Consider the following 19,816-nt stretch of genomic DNA (forward strand, 5'->3'; position numbering starts at 1 on the left):
CTCAGACACTGAAGTCTGTTCATGAAAACACTAATACTTACCGGTTGCCAAGTGCCTGCTGTGCACGAGGCACCGTGCTGGGCATTTCCACCAGCATCTCGTGTATGTGCACGAGGAGGAGGCACCCTGACCTTCCAGAGAGGAAGCAGGGTTGGTGGGATCTGGGAGGTTAGTCTGGCGAGGTGTAGGGCTGGGACAAGAACTGGGCCTGTGCCCGCCTTAGCACATCACCTCTCAGAAGTGGGGAATGGGGAAGGTGTCCAGCGTGCAGATCTGGGTACGGAGGGAGAGCCAGCCTAGATCCCTGAGGGGACCACTTGATGGTGACCCCAAAGTGGCAGCCAGAGGCTTCTCCAAATCTCCCTGCCTTGCAGTGGGAATGACCTGAGTGTGCAGATGGGAAGGGGTGGGGCTGAGCCCGACCGAAGCCACCTGTGGGGCCCCTAAGAACGCAGATGGGCTGATGCCATCCCTCTCTTCTGGGGCCCAGAGAGAAACAGTGACTTGCTAGAAGTTTCTTGTCGCTTGCTTCAAGCTACAGTGGAAGGCCTGTACTCCTAGGCTACGAGTTGCTGAACTTGTTAAATGAAAAGTCTTTGAAGGCATCTGTGGGTCAGAAGCAGAATAAACTACCAAGGAATAATCTGGACCAAGAGCCAAAGTCACTGAATTACTGAAAGACTGTGGGGAGTGTCCATCTGTGAGTGCAACCTTCTCCCATGGAAACTTGCCTAATGGATAAAGTAACGAAAGTGAGAACTAAATCTCCCGCTTTGGGCTGTCTGTGTCTGCCGGGTACATGAGGAAGTAGGAAGCCCCTGAATCAGTGCCAGCCTCGGTCGCCCAGGATGTAGAAACACACGGGCGCTGTCTGCATGCCTTTCACGCAGGTCCCGGCGGCCTTCCCCGGCCAAGGCGTCAGCAGGATGGAGGTGCTGTCTGTCTGCCCCATGCGGCCTGGCACACGGCCAGGTGCCTGCTAACCAGAGAACTGTTCTGTCTACTCCAGCCTCTGGCTCTCAGCCCCCACTGGGCACAGGAATACTACGAAGAGCACTTGGGGAACAGCAAGGTCTGTTCGCTTACCCTTCCTTTCAGAGAGTCCACTGTTCCTACCGAATGAGAATAGAAACCAGAGAGGCTGGACGGCAGCTGGAATGAGGCTTCCTCGTGTCTCTCCCCCAGTTGCTGAGGGCTCTGACTGATACCAAAGGCGCCCCCATTCGGGGAGACTTGCCATTCTCCCACTCTGAGCTTCCGGTGGATGGTCCCAGGCAAGCAGCCCTCCTGCCCAGTGCTGTTATTAGAACTTCATTGGGATGCTCGAGGCAAAGAGCATTTCTTATTGAGGACATCCTCGGCCCTCTGCCCTGGCCACCTCCCAGCTTCTTGCTGGAGAGATATCTTAACCTGGAGGACACAGGAGAGTGACAGAACCACCGCCTCTGGCTGCAAGTGCAACAGAGCCCTTGCCTGCCCCCTCACCTCTGCAGGAAGCTGTGATTACCACGATGTGAGATCTGTCCAGCTGCCACTCATCCAGCTGTCCCAAGCCTGCCCCACCCATGGGCCATGTCCTCATCCATAGGCCAGACCCTGAGATTCCTGGTGACAGTTGAACCCTGTCTGCATCTCCTGCCCCTTCGCATCCAGGGGAGTCCCTAGACCCTTCAGCTGTACCCCATACTCTCGTCTGCCCCCCACCGCTGCCTGACTTGGCCACAGACCTTCCAACTAGTGGTGCCAAAGAATGGAACCCCCCTGCCAAGTAATGGCCAGGTCCCTTAGCTTGGCACATCTGTCCCACCATGGGGCCCGAGCTGGCCACTCTCTCCTCAGTCACCAGACCACTCCTCTCACCTCCATGGCACCCACTCAGCTGCTCTCCACTTGCAGAAGAGCAATGCTCTGCACACCCTGGCAGACTCACCTTGAGGATTTACACGTGCTATGCCCACTAATGGGACCACCCTGCCCTCCCTCTCCATGTCTGGAAAACTCCTACTCGTGCTCCAAGCCTCAGCCCAAACTGCTGGGCCCTTCTTCCCTGAGTACCACGCCTGGCTTTCATCATGGCACTGGTCACCTCTATGCTTGGTTATTTCCTCCGCCAGACCCTGAGGCCCTGACCTGTCTGCTTCGTCTGTCCATCCTGGGTGAGCAAGTATTTGACACATAAACATCTGTTGAACACAAGTGGACTTAAGTTCCGAAATGTGTGCCCTTGGGACACATGTCCAGAGGGAAACAGTCGCATTCTCAGTAACACACGCGGCTGCCAAAGCCCAACTGTCAACTCTTTGGAGACAGCCCAGCCTGAGAGGAGGGAGGGAGAGTTTGCCTTCTTGGGCCAGGGGTAAGAAAATCAGACTGGCCCCAGCTGGACGTGCACCCTTTTGTCTCAGGGATCAGAGGAGCTGACAGACCCCTCTCCTTCCTCAAAAAAAGAAAGGCCCCCCAACCCTTCACACCAGGGCTGACTGCGTGGGCGTGTGTCTGCGGAGTTTAGGCTTAGTTTAATGCTCTGCTATTGCTGGGGTGAAGTTCTTAATAATGTTTGAACAATGAATGTTGAATAATGTTTGAACATGGGCCCCACACTTTCATTTTGCACTGGGACCCACACACACTGTAGCCAGGTCTGCCCCCACGGCCAGCATGGCCCCCAAGAGGGCTACCTTTCATGGCTGCATGGCCGGGCCCAGCCCTCCTGAGTGCTCTGACAAGCTTTGATGAGCGGAGCGGACACTCTGTGCCAGCCTATCTCTATCCACAGAAAACAAAACCCACAGCCCTTGCAGCAGAGCCAGGAGCCATGTGACCGTGGCCCTTGGACAGCAAGACAATAATGCCAGGACAGCAAGAAGGAAACTTACAGCCAGCCGGGAGGCTTGTCCTGGGACCACCAGCTCCCAGAGGAAGAGCTGTCAAAGGTGATCGGTGCGGAGAGATGAACTCTTCCTCTTTATTATTGTTTCCAATGCTCTAAAAATCATCCCAATATATCAGATTTTTCACTTTCTCGAAAAACTGCCATTTAAAATCTTTTTCTAGGTTGGGTGTGGTGGCTCACGCCTGTAATCCTAGCACTCTGGGAGGCCAAGATTGCTCAAGGTCAGGAGTTCAAAACCAGCTTGAGCAAGAGTGAGACCCCGTCTCTACTATAAATAGAAAGAAATTAATTGGCCAACTAAAATATATGTGTGTATATATTTATATACATATATATAAAATATATATAAAAATTAGCCGGGCATGGTGGCGCATGCCTGTAGTCCCAGCTACTCAGGCGGCTGAGTGAGGATTACTTGAGCCCAGGAGTTTGAGGTTGCTGTGAGCTAGGCTGACGCCACGGCACTCACTCTAGCCTGGGCAACAAAGAGAGACTCTGTCTCAAAATAAATAAATAAAATAAAATAAAATCTTTTTCTGAATGGTTTCCCTATCCCAGCACAAAGCAAAACCTACACTACAGCGTCCGTCCGTACACAAGCAGCAATGACGCCGCCGTAAGCTTCCCTGAAGCTTGCAGTCCCAAAGCGCATGAGGCGTGAGGGGAAGGTGTGGATTCGACTCAGGCAGGGGGGTGTCTGGCAAGTGTCTCGGGCCCCCTCTGAGCCTTAGCTTTTAAACACATAAAATGGAGAGGTGATGGCTACCGCACAGAGCTCTCTAGGAAGCAGAGAAGGCAGCAGTAACGCCCCTGCCGGGTGTGTTACAAGCTCACATTGAAGGTAACTAGGATGATTCCCTGTGGACCAGGGAGGCAAGGATTAGTGAGATGACCCGGTTTGGAGTGGAAAGACCTTGGTTTGGGCTGTGAGCCCAGTGCTTCTCACTGGGTGAGCTTGGGCAGGTCACCCACATCCCCAGATCCTGGGTGGCCACCCAGCAATGAGCGAGCGCCCGTCCCCGCCTGGCCGCAGGCTGCGTGAACTGAACGTGGCAGGGTGATGGCACTCAGTAAACTGTGTCCTCTCCATGGAGGCTGCTGTGCCTCACTGCCCTGCTTTGTGCTGACACCAGGCCTTTGAAAGAGCTGTCGTAAAACAGAACCACGGGCCCCGAGAAGCAGGAGAGAGGTGTGCAGGAGCTGGCTGCAGAGCCAGAGCGCCCTGGCTTTGAATTTTCACTCTGGAGCTTTCACTCTGGGGCAACTGGCTCCTTGTGCCTCAGTTTTTCTCATCTGTCAACATGAGTAACAATGTCTTCCTCAGGGGGAACTGGGTGGGGAACATAGACTCACTGTCTAGCCTGTTTCAGTCCTTCCTAAGACTAACTGCATTTCCTTCTTGAGTTCCATAAGGCACCCTAATACATGTATGATGATTTTCTCTTTTTCACATAAGGCAGCACAAATTGGCTTCAGTTTCTTGCATCTGAAAGAGTTCTGATTTTATGCTCTTATTACCAACAAACATCAGTTCCTTTGGCCTCCCTGGTTTCTAGACAATTCATCATGATAGTTACTTGTCTCTTTTCCTTTTAAAAAAAGAACCAAACATAGAACTCCAGAAGCAGTCTGCCCCAGACAAACAAGAGTAGGATCTTTATCTCTGTGGTTTCAAAATATTTCTATTAACACAGGCTCAATTGGCAGTACTTTTTTTTTCTGAAGCAATTCTGGTTATTTGCATTGAGCCTTTGAGCCATTAGAACATGCCAGATAAATTTTTCTTTTACTATAAAACCAAGTTTCCTATATCTTCATAATATTGGGAACTAACATGTAAGATTTCAATCCAGCTCAATTCTGAGAAACATTTTTTAAGTCTCAGTTTTCCTGCTTTCTAAGACAAGATGTTTTCTTCAGCTTGGTGACCTTCCACACATGATAAACAGGTTTCCCATGAGTCCAAGCCCAACCAGTAGTGAACAGTAACACACAAGAGACATTTGGAACTTCAGTCCGGTCCTCTCTCCAGCGAAGGTTATTGACACTCTTAGAAAACATGTTTACTCTGCAACAAATCTGCCTGGCTGTGCTGTCGTCAACCATCTCATTTGCTTTATTCACAAGGATGTCATTAGAAATTGTTGAGCACCTTCCTGAAACCCAGCATCTTGCGTGTGTTCCGTATCCCTGGTTAGATTGTACAGCCCTCTCCCCTTCTCGTCCACTGTACCTACTTCTGCAACTAAAGGGTTCCTTGTTTGGGTGTATTTCACACACCATTCTTCAGCTTTTCTGACACGCTGAAGCAAACATTCCACCCACAGATCTATAAAATTCACTTACATGTTGCTGGGTTTTTCTTTTTCTTTTTGGTTATTTCTGCCTCTTTCCTTTTGTTCATAGCTGTCTCTTTAAATCCTGTGACTGCAAAGCTTTAGTGCATTTTAAAAAATTTCATCTGGGTTGAGTAATCATTATAATGGATCAAAACATAAATAAATTGCAACTTTTGACCAGTATGAAAAATAAAAAGTAAAATGTTATTAGTGCCTCTTTAATGAGATGAGGCTTCCCCCTAAATAATTCATACGGATGTATAATATTGCTAAACAAGATGGGGATCAGCATCAATTACATTTCTATTTTTTGTTTGTAGAGATTTAAGCCCAAAAATCTACATTCATATACATGGAAATATGGGAAAAGGAGTTTTGTTACAGCAATGTCACCTTGTTCTATGAATGCCCTCTGCGTGAAATGCCATAAATAATCATGTGCAATGAATTATCACCTGCCAACTTGATCAGGCCTTCTTTCAGGCCAGCTTGTTAAAAGCAAAAGAAACTTGGAAGCAACCTGTCTTAGAAAAGGATTTGTTAGCCAGTCATTAGAGTCTTTCATTTTCCCGACCTCGATATCGTATTTTGAACGATGCCTTTGGTTGGTGCTGTGAGGCACCACCGTAAGATCTGGCAAGGGGGGAGGTGTGTCTGTGTGCTGTGCAGTAGGCAAAAGGCAATTGCCAAAAGGGATGGGCAAGGATCTACGGTGGACCATGAGAAAACCCCACGAGACCACGGCTGAGGCATAACCGGCCACACAGCTGCATCTCCTCGAGCTCTTTCCCTGTAGCTGGGGGTAAGTTGGCTTATATTCACCTTGGCCACCTTTAGTGCTTAATGAATGCCCAGAGGATATACTAATTGGATTTTAAGGTCTCTATAATTTTTCTGTTTCCAACCAGATTCTTTTAAGTGTATGAGCGTTCCTTCACTGGCTTACTATTTCTGAGCAATGGAACTGTCAACAAAGCAAGTCAGGAATGGCCTCCCGGTCTGCTCCTAGCAGCAGGGACCTCCAGCAGCCATGTGGGCAGCTCTGCATCACCACCTGCCCGCCTCTGTGCCAGCGTCTGCATATTGTTCTCGCTGCCCACATATATCCACCTCCTGCTCCCACCCTCAAGAGCTTGGTGTGGCACACAGGTGCACATCTTTACACATCGTTTACATAAGCTTAAGCTGACAAGGCTTCTGTGCCTTCCACTGCTGTGGAGTCCTCCCTTCCATTTCATCGAATCAGAATGGGTGATGATTCCTTCACATTTTACAGAAAGGAAAAGTGAGGGTCTGATTATCCAAGGTACAGAGCAAGTGCAGAAGACTAGGAATAAAAGCCAGGTCTCTTAGATTCCTGCCCAAACTCTTCCACCTGACTATAGCCCCTTCAAGCTAAGATGACAATGGTTTAAAACATCAAGGGGACAATGTCAATTTGAGAAGGTGGCAATGCACTGTGGGTGCCTGTTGACTGGGGCTGACAAGACCATCTGGGATTCTGAACACACACCGCAGGATGCTGAACAGGAAGACAGAACTCGAGCTCCTACGGGACTCTACTATGTCACAAAAGTTACCAGAACCCAGAGACTGATGACCAATGCTAACAAGAGCTCCTGTGAACCAGGGTGAGCACTTACCGTGTCCCCAATCTTCAGGCCCTCACACTTCCTCTGACCAGGGTAGGAGACACCATCCTGACAGGTGGCAGTGAAGAAGAGATTAAGATCTTCGGGCTGATCCCAGACCGACAGCTCCACTTTGGACCGGATGCTCTGGATGGAAAGAGAAAACAAAGCCCAACCACTCAGTAAAGGCCGCAGCCGAGGTGCACCCATGCTGGTTTTCTGATGCCTGCTACTCCCACTCGCTGGACCTGCCCTACGAGCATAGAGAACCTGCCAGGCGATAGTACCTGCTTCAAGAGGTTGTTAGGCTCCGTCCCCTGCTTGCCTCTCCAGAGCCACCTCCCGTCCCCACCCTCAGCCTCAGACATGCAGTCCTTCAAATACTGCCATGTGCTCTCCTGGCTTTGGGCCTTCTCATGTGACCCTCTCTTCTCTCTCCCGCAACTAGTGCCTCACCATCCTTCGGTGTCGGCCCAGAAGACACGTTCTCCAGGAAGCCACCCTGTCATCCTCACACTCACGCCCACCCCCATCAGGGGAGGGCCACATTCATGAGCTTGAAACTGCGCAACAAGGGAATCCAATCTCATGTGTGTATTATGTTCTCAAGAGAGTGAATGAAACAAAAATCTAGTCAAAATTACCCATCAGAAGAGAAAAAAATAAGACTGAAAACATAAAGTGTTTCAAAGGATGAGAGCAACAGGGGCTCTCACACTCTGCTGGGGGAGCGTGACTTGGCATGCCCTTTAGAAAACCATCGAACAGCATCCTCTGCAGCCCAAGCCAGCCTCGGACCCAGCATTCACCCTGGGATTCTACCCAACAGACATGCATGGGTCACCAAAAGACACAGGCAAAAATGCTTACAGCAACACTGTTTGTAATAGCTAGGATCTGGAACCTACCCCAATGCCTGTCAATAGCAGAATGTAGTAAAAATACTGTGGTATGTTCACATTGTAGAATACCATAGAGTAATGAGAAGGAACAAAATACAACTGCATGCAATGACATGGATAAATCTCAGAAGTATAACATTGCCAGAAAGAAGGCAGACACAAGGTATATCTTGTGTGTTAGTCTATTTATGTGAAATTCAAAAACAGGCAACATTAATGAGATAGTGATGGAAGAGGACATGGAGGGACTTTTGGGATAGTGATGGAAGAGGACATAGAAGAACTTCTTGGTGCTAGTAATGTTCTGTATTTTTTAGCTGGGTGCTGGATACTCAAGTGTATTTAGTTTGTGAAAAGTTTGTATAATTTTCTATATGTCTATTAGTTTAAAAAATTGTCCGTGAAAATATCTAAGGAAGATGCCACTCTGGAGACTGAGGAAAAAATAATTAGCTTGTGTTTAGGGGTCATGATTTACCAAAAATTTAAAAACAACCATCAGTTTATACACCAAACACACAGTACAGCACATATGTGCTCTGAACCCAACCTCCACTGATGCCCTTTGGCCCTGCTCCCTTCTCAGGTGCACTCCAGGGGTATGGCTGCTGACCGGAACGGCAGGCAGACTTGCCTCTTGCTCTTAGAAGTTGTCTTTTCTTTCTTTCTCTTTTTTGCTGAGCATGTAGTGCTAAAGTTGAATAAGTGAAATATGCAGTTTTCCTAGCAAATTAACAGTTTGTTGAAAATATTCTCTGCAAAAAATAGTCTCTCCCTTTGCAACAAATCGTCTAAGTGCTTCTACAACTAAAAATACCATCCTTCTTAAATCCACTTCCTCTTGTAAGTGCCAGCCTGAGCTGGCCAAGGGTCACAAAAGCACCACTCAACACACACAGCACTTTCCTGGGGCATATGATTCGTTATTTACAGATCTGTCTTCCCCACTGCATTGTGAATTCCAAGGGCCATATCACATGTCTCTCTGGGACTTAGTGCAATCTCTTGTTGAGTGAATGAATGGCTGGATAGAAGGATGGATGCTGTAATGACAGCTATACTAAGGGGCATAACTTTTTTTTTTTAAAGACAAGGTAAATTTTAAAATATATATTTATAATTTTGAATAAGTATGACAATGAGATAAAACAGTATATCATAAAAGAGCTAGGCAGATTGAAGGTACATAAAAAATTATTTGGGAACAGTCACACAGTTCACAAACAAAACCCTGGAAGGAAGCATTGACACTCCCCAGCAAGATCTGCTGGAGCTGCCACGTGAAACCCTTAACGGAGGATTTGGCAGAGGGAGAAAGCACTAGAAACTGGGGCTCCTATTCTACAAATCAGCAACTATCATGGGAAGGAAATGGGATCCTGTGTTCTACTCAGACCTTCAACGTTCTACTTGTGTTCTGATCTAAGTCTGTATTATTCCTGTTCCCCACAGAGTCTCTGGAATCAGAAACTCTTAAGATTTTACAGGTGGCAGGAACCGTGGCGATTATTCAGTTCAAACCACTCATTTATGGAAGCAGGCCAAAGAAAAGGCCTCGTCCAGGGTCACTCAGCTGCCAGAGGCAGGCAGGACGAGAAGCAGGCCTTCTCCACCCCTCCCGTGCACGCCTGATGCGCACTTCCTTCTTTGGAAACCAGCTCTCTGACTTTGGGAAGAGATCACCAGGTTGTGTCCTGGTTGTAAGGGTCAGTCTTCCCCAAAGGACTATGAGTCCTGGAGAGCAGGCCTGCGTTTCGTTTACTGCTTTATTGCCAAGGTGATGCCTGCCACACGTTAGGCTGTTAATATATATTTGTTGAATGAATGAATGAAGTACAGGATATAACAGAGGATCAAAGCCACAGGCAATGCAGTTCCTACACGTGAAGACTTCCATGTGTGACTCCTGAAATCCAATCATCTCCTACCAGATTTGCCCCTGAAGATGATTCCTTACTCCTCACGTAGGAAAAGGAGACCATGTCAGGAATGTCAGAAGTTTAAAGCCTATTCAGTCCTCGGTCAGGTTAGGTCACATCTGCAATTGCTTTAAGTCGGGCCAGCTGTGGAGTGGGTGGGAGCAGACTTCATGGCAACACCAAAAAGAGAAACATGTGCTCTGCTATGGGAAAAATACACCCCGGCTTCTGATGTCACCTTCCACATGCAACTCTGGTGGCTTCCGGCTCACTCTGTTTGTTCCCACTCTGAAAAGAGGCCGCTGTGATTTCTCTTTGAGTCCCAACTCCCCTTTCTCAGTGTGGCACGATGTCCATATGCTCCGTACGTGTGGCCCTGGGGCCACACTGGGCTCTGGGAGAGAACCTCTCACCAGCACCACGGAGCAAAACCACACTGCCCCACTCCCTTGGGAGGATGTGGTGACTTCTCACAGCAAGACAAAACATATAAATCAAAGACTCAGAGATTTCACACAGTGGAAGATGTATACACCAGACTTCATTCTACAGGACATTAAATCAAACATAGCCTTTCCATTTTGCTCCCTCCTCAGCCCGGCCAAATACCACAGCTATTTCATCTGCTACATATGCTCCAACCAAAATCTTTTCAGAATGTCCCCACAGATCGTTTGCCAGCATGCTAGGGGAGGTAAAAGTCAACACCCACACTTAGTCATGTGCTGCATGACTCATACAATCCACGACAAGCTCCTAAGGTGACACAGAGACTGCAGTGCAGACAGAGCTGTGATGGGACAGGCCCTGGCCCGACAGAGAAGCAGGTGAACTGATAACCAGGGCTAATGAAAGCCTTTATTGCTGGCCAAAGCTCACCCTACACATGCCGGAGGTCTGTGCTAGGCTCAAATTCAGTAAAAAGCTGGACATTGCAGCTTGCACCTATAGTCCCAGCTACTAGGGAGGCTGAGGCAGGAGGATCACTTGAGCCCAGGAGTTTGAGGTTGCTGTGAGCTACAATGACAGCACTGCACTCTACTCAGGGAGACAGAGTAAGACTCTGCCTCAAAAAAGGAAAAAAAAAAAAAAACAGAAAAAGTGCAAGGAGCTTGAAGCCCAGGCTTGGGCCTTCCTGTTGGCAGGAAGCAGCAGCAAGGAAGACAGTTATTCTGAAGGCAAAAGCAAACCATTTTCCTACTTGTCCTCTCACATGCCACTCAACACACCACTTCTGACGCCAGATGTGCGGAGGCAGTTCCTCACGCTCCATGCAATTCTCCAGCAGGTACTGGCTGGGTATCCTCCAATTCTCACAACTACCTACCCAGAGAGAGCGTCAGATCCCGCAGGTTAAGGGCTCAGTACCACAAAATTGCCCCCTACCTCAGGTGCCAATGAGAAGTAGCAGGTTGTCACCTATACTTCTTACGAACTGGCTCTACCTTGGGGTACCCACTACCTCCTCCCTCGTGTTTGATCAATTTGTGAGGATGGTGCAGAGAACTCAGGGAAACACTTTACTTGCATTGACTGGGATATTGATAAGGATGTAAAGGATGCAGATGAACAAGTCCGTGAAGAAAATACACAGGGCAAGGTACGTGACACGAGCTCAGAGCGCCCAAGCCCTCCCTGGGCGAGCCACCCTTCAGGAACCTCCACATGTTCATATCCCGAAGCTCTCTGAACCCAGGCCTTTCGGGTTTTCATGGAGGCTTCATGACATAGACATGATGGATTGCATCATTGGCCACTGGTGATCAACTCAACCTTCAGCCCTTCTCCCCTCCCAGGAGGTCAGGGGATGGGGCCAAAAAATTCCCAACCCTTGAATCATATGGTTGGTTCCCCTGGCAACCAGCCTCAACCCTGAGGTTATTTGGGAGTCCACGGAGAGTGACCTCATTAGAACAAAAGATGCTCCTGTCACCCAGGAAATCACAAAGGTCATAGGAGCTCTGCGTCAGGAACCAGGGCCAAGGACCAAATATTAAGGCAAAGAATTCTCCTAGTCCCCTTATCTGCAAGGGTTTTTAGGAGCTTTATATCAGGAAGTAGAGACAGAGATCAATATATATATTTCTTATTATACCACAGTTATCGCAGGTGCTAATCAATGCAAGAAGCCAACATACCCCAACATGGCTTCCACCAACAAGACTGCTCCAAATACCTTGAAGTTTCACATCTCTAGATTTAATATATTTCTTTTAAATTTAGGCTGCAGGGAGGGGTGGAAGTAGGGAATTACTAAGGGTCACAACATTTTGGAGTGATGGACATGTTCAATTTCTTGATGGTGGTGAAGGTTTCATAGGTGTATACATGTGTCAAAACTCATCAAATTGTACACTTTAAATCTGAATAGTTTATTGTATGTTGATTATATTTTAATAAAGCTTTTTAAAATTTCCCGATGAATTGGAACAGTTATTTTTTTTTTGAAATTTTATACTTTTTTCTTAAATTTTTTTTTTTTTTTTTTTGAGACAGAGTCTCACTCTGTTGCCTGGATTAGAGTACAGTGGCATCATCATAGCCCACAGCAACCTCAAACTCCTATGCTCAAGTGATCCTCTTGCCTCAGCCTCCCCAGTAGCTAGGACTACAGGTGTGTGCCACCATGCTCGGCTAATTTTTCTATTTTTATTTTTATTTTTGAGACAGAGTCTTGCTTTGTTGCCCAGGCTAGAGTGAGTGCCTTGGCATCAGCCTAGCTCACAGCAACCTCCAACTCCTGGGCTCAACCAATCCTCCTGCCTCAGCCTCCCGAGTAGCTGGGACTACAGGCATGTGCCACCATGCCCAGCTAATTTTTTCTATATATATTGGTTGGCCAATTAATTTCTTTCTATTTATAGTAGAGACGGGGTCTCGCTCTTGCTCAGGCTGGTTTTGAACTCCTGACCTTGAGCAATCTGCCCGCCTTGGCCTCCCAGAGTGCTAGGATTACAGGCGTGAGCCACCAGCACCCGGCCTAATTTTTCTATTTTTAGTAGAGACAGGGCCTCGCTTTTGCTCAGGCTGGTCTCGAACTCCCGAGCTCAAGCAGTCCTCCTGCTTCAGCCTTCCAGAGTGCTAGGATTACAGGTATGAGCCACAATGCTGGGCCTAAATAGTTATTATTGATAGTATTCTAGTAATCACTCCTTTTTAAGAGCTGATTTTCAAATGTTTTTCATAAGCCATACGCTTCACTTCATAGCACATTTTCTTACAGGGACCATTTTAACTCACAGAATCAAGCTATAGTAAAGCTACGTTCCCACAGTTCCTCAGGGGATCCATTCGAGGTTCCGAATGCAGCTCTAGCCTCAACAGATCATGTTCTGTTCTCACTCCCGCACGCAGCCTACTCCTCGGCAGAAGGAGGGCTCCTCTCCTGCCCTCTGCTCACCGCACAGTGTTTTCCCTTCTTGCTCCCTGACCCTGGCTCCCTGGATTTCCAGTAAGAAAATGAATTTATATACAACAACCCCTGCTCAGGGCAATGCCACATATATCAGAGAAAGAACACCACGAAGCATTTATGAGATCCAGTCCAGGGAATCAGTAACAACGCCTCTGCTGCCTGGTTTTCAGTGGTCCCAAGATGAACATGGACACGCCGAGCCACTCAGCCACGTGACACGCAGGCTGGGCCCAGTGCCTTCCGGCTCCTGTGGCGTCCAGCCGGTTTTATGCAACTGTGTGCCGTGATGCTCTCCTTCATCAAAGCCGCCAGGAGCAGAGGGCCTGGGCCCTCACCAGCAAACGCTCTTGGGGGAGCCCCAGAGGCCTGCCCGCCGCCCAGGGGTATGGGCTCTGGAGGGAACCTGAGGGAGGAAATGACATGACGGGAACCTCAGCCTGAGCCCAGACAAAGTCCTCACACCAGGACGGGGCTGTTGTCAGCAGTTTCTTCCCAAGGCCCTGACTCAGCAGGAGGAAAGCTGTGGTCACCACACCCGTGAACGTGGGTCCAGCAGCAGTGTCCCCTTCTGCCCCGAGGGGTCGAGAGCCCCAGCATCCTCAGAGGGCAGAGGAGACCGGCGCAGGGCACGCTTCAGTGCCCAGAGCTGGAGATCCAGGAGGGTCACGGTGGGAGCCCCGGGAAAGACAGGACCTTCGACCCCGGCAGGCCCAGCCCCTCCCCCCACACAGACGCTCCCTCTGCACGTTACATCTCAGCAGGTCTGTGGTGCTACCAGACTGGGCACACGTGGCCTCCTCCTCCTGAAATGCAAACCAAATTACTCCCTGTGGAAATCTGTAAACCACTGGAGTCTAAAGTGAATTTGGGACCCCGTCTCACTGGGCTCTGGGTCCTGAGGAGGCCACGGGATCTGGTGAGAACCTGAAGCCCAGAGGTCAGAAAAGAGGATGTGAGGACATGGGAGTGGGGCAGGAGAGGGACAGGGACTCTTCCATCTCTTTCAACAGGAAGTTCCAGGAGCATCAGCATCTGTGAGAGGTAGACAACCCTTAACTGCAACAGACGGGAGGGTGGAGAAGGGAGGGAAACCAGCCCCAAGTCCTCCCTGCTGCGCGACCTGTCACCTTTAGGACGCCGAGGCTCAGGGACGCTAAGTGTAGGGCTGGCCACGCCCCACGCTCTGGGGTTGTCCCAGTGCTGAGACATCATTACCTAGTGGCCCTGGTCTAGCCGAGCATGTACTTTGTAACTCAAAACAGGCCACATCCACAGGGGACAAAGTCAGCACTGGGAAAGGCAGGAATCCAAGTGCTCACCTGTAAGCCAGTCACTGCTGGGAAAGCGAGGTGATTTTTCTCACAGATATGATGTCATATAGGTTGGTTAGGTTCCCAGGTGGGCCCACACAAACCTATTTTACATAAGTTTAGGACTAATGTCACTTAAACCATGCTTAGTAGTCTAGGTACACCTTTGTTTCAACAGGGAGATGTAGTCTGAATGCCAGTTGGGAAATGACCTGACCCCTCTGGGGTGGGCGGGCACTGGAAGCGACACCACACTGGGGCCGAGGAGAGTAGGGAAACCGAGGGCACGCCCTCCCCAGCACAGAGGTCGTGCGTGCCGCCTTCCCGAGTGAGGCGCTTCTTGGATGTTAGGAATTGAGGGAAAGGAGGGTAGGAAGGAAAAGGTTCGGGAAGTGATTCTGTGGCTTGGGATACGGTGGTTACTCTTAACCCACGTCTACGGGTGCTCGCACTTGCTAGGTTAGGGACAAGTAACAGGATGAGCTACGACAGCACAGGATTCAACAGGCGCACTCGGGGCCCCTCTGAAAGGACCTGATCACAACCGGACCCCAGGTATGCAGACAAAACACTGACTGTTGATTCTCCTTGGATTCTTCTCTCCCAGGCCAGTCTGGAGCTCTGGGCTGAGCTCCCCGAGCAAGACAAACTCCCACCTGGGAGGGGAGGTGAGCGCGCCCGCGGCTGGCGGCACTCTGCGCCCCCACACAGGGAATGCAGGGCAGGGTCAGCCCCGGCAACTGCTTGGTGGGAAACAGTGCGACCCAGCCACGAGTGGCCTGAGTCTGAATGAGCCGTGTGCCGGCTCTCTGAGCCCAGCTGAGGACGAGGGTGGAGATCACAGAGGTGAGGGAGGCGAGGGATGACCTTCTCCACCCTGACCCTGAGTGAAGGAGGAGGATGTCAAACTCGGGGGGCCGGGGTGGGGGGCCCAGCACACCAGTACAGTGTGCTGTCACCTGAGCCCACACCAGCTCCGGCCTCAGTGGCAGCAGGAGGAATGGAGGTGGGAAGAAGCTGGTGACTTACATTGTACGCATTGACGATCAGCTGAATAACATTTTTGGAGTCTCCGTGTAAAATCTCCACTGTCGTTCCAGGTATCAGGGCTGTAAAATTCTTGAAAAGAAAAGAAATAAGTCCATTTGACCTTCTGCACCGTCAGAGTGAACACTGCTCTGCTGAGCTGGAACAGGACAGGCTCCAGCACTAAATCCTGCCACTTTCTGGCACCATAAACTGAAGCCGATGCCACCGGGAAAGGCAGGAACTGGCCCAGGAGACCAGCGGCAGCAGGCTGGGGACTCTCCACCCCACAGACCTGACAGGAAAGGGCTGCCGAGGTCTCTCCCCAACGTGTGTCTTAAGACCTCTCCCCTCTGGCGTGTCACGACCAACTCTCTGCCAGCGTATCCTCTGGGGTCCACAGCTCCTGGTGATTTTCCTGCCCTCTCTCCCTGGCCCATGTAGGTATTCCAGGTTCAGCCTCAACGATGCACCCCATCTGCTCAGCAGGAGGAAGGGTGACTTTTCCAAGGGTCTCAGATTCGGCCTGTTTTAAAAGGGAACCTAGATATGAACACACCCCCGCCCCAAGACCTCTAGATACCTGCGTGAGCCTGTGGCAAAGGGGCAGCCTTACAGCACTTGCCTTCCCTCTTCATCTGCACCAACCTGAGTGTGTCACTTACAACAGTGGCCGGGGCAGCCACTGCCCTCAGCCTGCGCTGCACTGGAAGGGCCTCCTCCCCCGAGCAAGGAGTACTGGGTCTGAGGAAGGATGGCTTAAGCCAAGGTGGATTTGTCCCCACTTGAAACATCTGGAAGCCCAGCACAGTCTGTGCAGTTGATCCCTCTAAACATGTTATTTGTAAATGAATGGGCTTTATTTTGCTATCGTCCCCTAAACAAAAAGAAAAAAATAATCCTCTTGTTTTCATCTTCTGAAACCGACTCAGACTAAAGGAAGATAAAGAACTCAAGAGGATATAAGTGGCATCTTATCAGTGATAAACTCAGGCAGGAGCAACAGAAAAACACAGACAGACAGAGGTTGTTTTGTGGGTATTTCAGAGCAAGGGGAGGGGACCAGGGCTGGCTGCTTGGGGGTGAGGATGGAGAGGGTCGAGATTAAGTTCTCACAAGCTCTCAGTTGAAAGGATGTCAGAGCTGAGCCGGGCTTTACTCTTAGCTTACATACGCACCCAGAGCAGATTTCTAGCTCAAAATATGACTCGTCTGTGTTGTGAGAAAGCACGTTCATGAGGAGAGTATATAGCGATGGCCCATGAGGCAATGCATGATAGCTCACACTTGTAACCCCAGTACTTTGGGAGGCCAAGATGGGAGGATCACTTGAGGCCAGGAATTTGAGACCAGCCTAGACAACACAGTGAGACCCTTTTTGTAAAAAAAAAAAAAAAAAGAGACCCTCTCTCTTTAATTTTTTAAAAAATTAGCCAGGCATAGTGCATGTGCCTGTAGCCCCAACTACTCAGGAGGCTGAGGCAGGAGGATCCCTAGAGCCCAGGAGTTTGAGGCTACATGAGGCTACAGTGAACTATGATCACACCACTGTATTCCAGCCCGGGTGACAGAATAAGACCCTTTAAAAAAAAAAAAAGGTTACCTGGTATCACAAGATAAAGCCTCAAATGTACACTAGATGAAATTCTCCGTGAAACACCTCATTCCAGTAGGTACAAATTTGCCCCAATTTAGTGATGGCTCATGGAATGACCCAGGAAAAGTCTCTTCAGGTGGAAGACACTAATACACAGACTGCTCTATTCACTCAGAACGCTGATTGTTTTCTCTGGAAATTCCTGTCTCAGACTAGCCCACGGCTTCCTGCATTCTGCAGGCTGAGGCATAAGACCCTGGAAAGCTGCTATTAGTGGTGTAGCCTGATAGGTGCCTTATTTTTCTTATTGCATATTTTCATGTTATATTTTCCTTCCTTATTAGAGTGGGCTTCATTGTGTTTCTATTTTGCCACCTGAAAAATGGGAATTCATACTATTTTCCAGGTTTTTCATAGGGTCAAATGGGAATTCATACTATTTTTCATGTTTTTCATAGGGTCAAATTAGACACTCTGTTTAATTCCTTATAAAGGTATTCACTGCTATGTGAATGCTTAATGGCTTTCTTAATACTATTATTTCTACTAGATCAAGACAGAGCTACAGTCCACCCCTCTTTGAGTCTCCCCCATGCAGAGTAGGTCTGTAAACACTCCTCACCCCCCTCCACTTCACTCCACCCCACGTTCACTCTCCCATCCACCTTAGGGTCAGCATGGCCCCAGAGTCAGGCCACAGCCTCCCTCCCTCCTGGCATACCTTGTAGAGCATATAATGGTTTTTTGTCACTGCAAAGATGAGGTTGATGTTGTTCTCTGCCAATTTCTCTCCAAGCAAGGCAAGGGATGGATAGTCCTAGGGCCAAGGCAAAAATTAAGGCTATAACATTTCTAACGGCGAGAGCCTAGCACTGGCTCCAATACGCACTCAGCAGCTCGGCACTTGTCACGGAAAGTACTTTCCCAGGCCCAATAAGCCCCTTTATAACCACGCTCCGTCAGCAGCCCCTGAACTGAGAAACTGAGGAGACTCTCAAGGAAAGGACCCTCTGGTACCCAGCAAACTAGATCCCTCCCCCGCCCCTCCCACCCTGGGTGGAGAAGAGATGAGGGGAGGCTTCCGTGCCTGGCCTGTCCCCATCCTTCCAGCAGGGATGGGACGAGTGGGGAGGCCCTGAAGAGAACATCCTACCGTCTGCCACCAGCACTTGTTACCTAAGACTTCTCCTCCCTACCTCCTTGCCCTGTTTCACTTTCCTGTGGCCGGCGGTTACGCCTGTCAATGTCCCCCACAGGCCTGCTCGGTCCTGCTCCTGGCTCAGAATGGGCAAAGAGGCTGCCGACCTGGGACTAGAAGTTAAGCCATTGATGGGGTACAGAGAGGGTAGGCAGGGAGGAGGCTGAGGGGCAGCTTCACAGTGCCCTTGAGGATTGTGAGGGCTGATAATGGAGACAAGTGAGTTTCTGTAGTTAGTCTTTCTTCCAGACTCCATTATTCCTGGATAACATGGAAGGCTTGGGCACTGACCACCTCTTCAACCTGGACAAGACAGGCTTGTCTAGGAAAGAAAATTGAGAATTCCTCTCCAGCCAGAAAGCAGAATGGATTTGAGAAAGAAAAGGGTGTAGATTTTCTGAGGCAAAAAGATCACATGGTAAGTGTGGCAAGATGCTGATAATTGCTGGGTCTGAGAGATGGGTATTTAGGGGTTCATTCTTACTGGTCTATTTTTATATGTTTGAAATTTCGCATACATTCTTTTAAATTGTACAGTTGTGGTCGTAGATGATTGGGAGTGGAAGGTTCTTGGTGCCTCCGTTCCATGCAGGACGCCTCTGCCCACTCCTGACACTGACGGGAAACTCACCACCCCAGGGAGCCCGTGTGTAGAAGTCGGCAAGTCTTGCCCTGTGACGCCTTCTCAGTTGTGACTGCTTCAGGAGCACAGTCCCCATCCCCCTGTAGGATCCCCTCTCCCCTATGAGAGCTACCCTTTTTCCCCTGGGTCGCCTCTCCCCCCAACTCATTTAGGTGCACAATGGCAGAAAGACGAACCAGTCTCAGAAGTCCCTGAGGAATGTTCTCAGCAAATGAGGAATTCTGGACATTCAGCTGGAGAAGAGGGAATAATGAAACCCAATTCCAGGGATGGATCAGAAAGCCGGCCAGCACCAAGGGTCACAGGAAGGTTTCAAGGCCAGGTGAGCACTTGGACCTTGGCAGGGTCACAGGAGGGGTGTCGGGGAGCCCCTGGCCCTCACCATCTGGTTGGATGCGGTGTACTCGTTGGCCTCGTTCAGGTGGCACTGGCCATCGTGTGGCTCCACCAGGCCCCCCAGTTTCCCATCCAGCGCGATGTGGGGCACGTCATCCGTTGTGAACACCAGCAGGTGCAATGCATCCTTTCGCCAGCCGATCTTCTCCTGAGGGACAGAAGGTGGATGGGTACAAAGTCGCCCTGCCCAAGCCTGCTCTGGGGCATCAGATGAGGCACTGGCCCATCTCCAGGGAACAAGGTCTGAATCAGAGGCATTCCCCTTGCCGTGCAAACCTGGGGCACACTCATAAAACCACTGGGGAGGGATTTCCAGAGGCTTGGAAGAGACACAGCCTGGAACTGGGAAGCCCTAGATGCACAGAGACAAATCTCCAAGCCTTTGCCCACACAGGGCCATGTGCCTGGAGCCCCCTCTCTCTAGCCCATCACTCTCGTCCCTGCTCCTTTCAGTTATATCTGAGGGCTGCTTCTCTCGGGCACTTCCCCTTTTGGTTTCACCTAATACCTTCCCCATAACAACCTTTAATGCCTGCCCCCACCCCTC

The 19,816-nt window shown here is 49.7% G+C and overlaps 1 protein-coding gene across 1 annotated transcript in view; it reads right to left on the reverse strand.

Moving 5' to 3' along the window:
- The window catches only part of ITGB5 (integrin subunit beta 5), a 113,874-nt gene that overhangs the window by 30,283 nt on the left and 63,775 nt on the right, over positions 1–19,816 (reverse strand). Inside the window, exons 6-9 of the mRNA XM_012780437.3 lie at positions 19,256–19,417; positions 17,754–17,849; positions 15,439–15,528; positions 6,876–7,010 (exon numbers count right to left, since the gene is read on the reverse strand). Of these exons, the coding sequence (XP_012635891.2) occupies positions 6,876–7,010; positions 15,439–15,528; positions 17,754–17,849; positions 19,256–19,417 (483 nt within the window). The remainder of the gene's footprint in view (positions 1–6,875; positions 7,011–15,438; positions 15,529–17,753; positions 17,850–19,255; positions 19,418–19,816) is intronic.

The sequence above is a fragment of the Microcebus murinus genome, chromosome 1 (assembly GCF_040939455.1).
Source record: "Microcebus murinus isolate Inina chromosome 1, M.murinus_Inina_mat1.0, whole genome shotgun sequence".
Lineage (NCBI taxonomy): Eukaryota > Metazoa > Chordata > Mammalia > Primates > Cheirogaleidae > Microcebus > Microcebus murinus.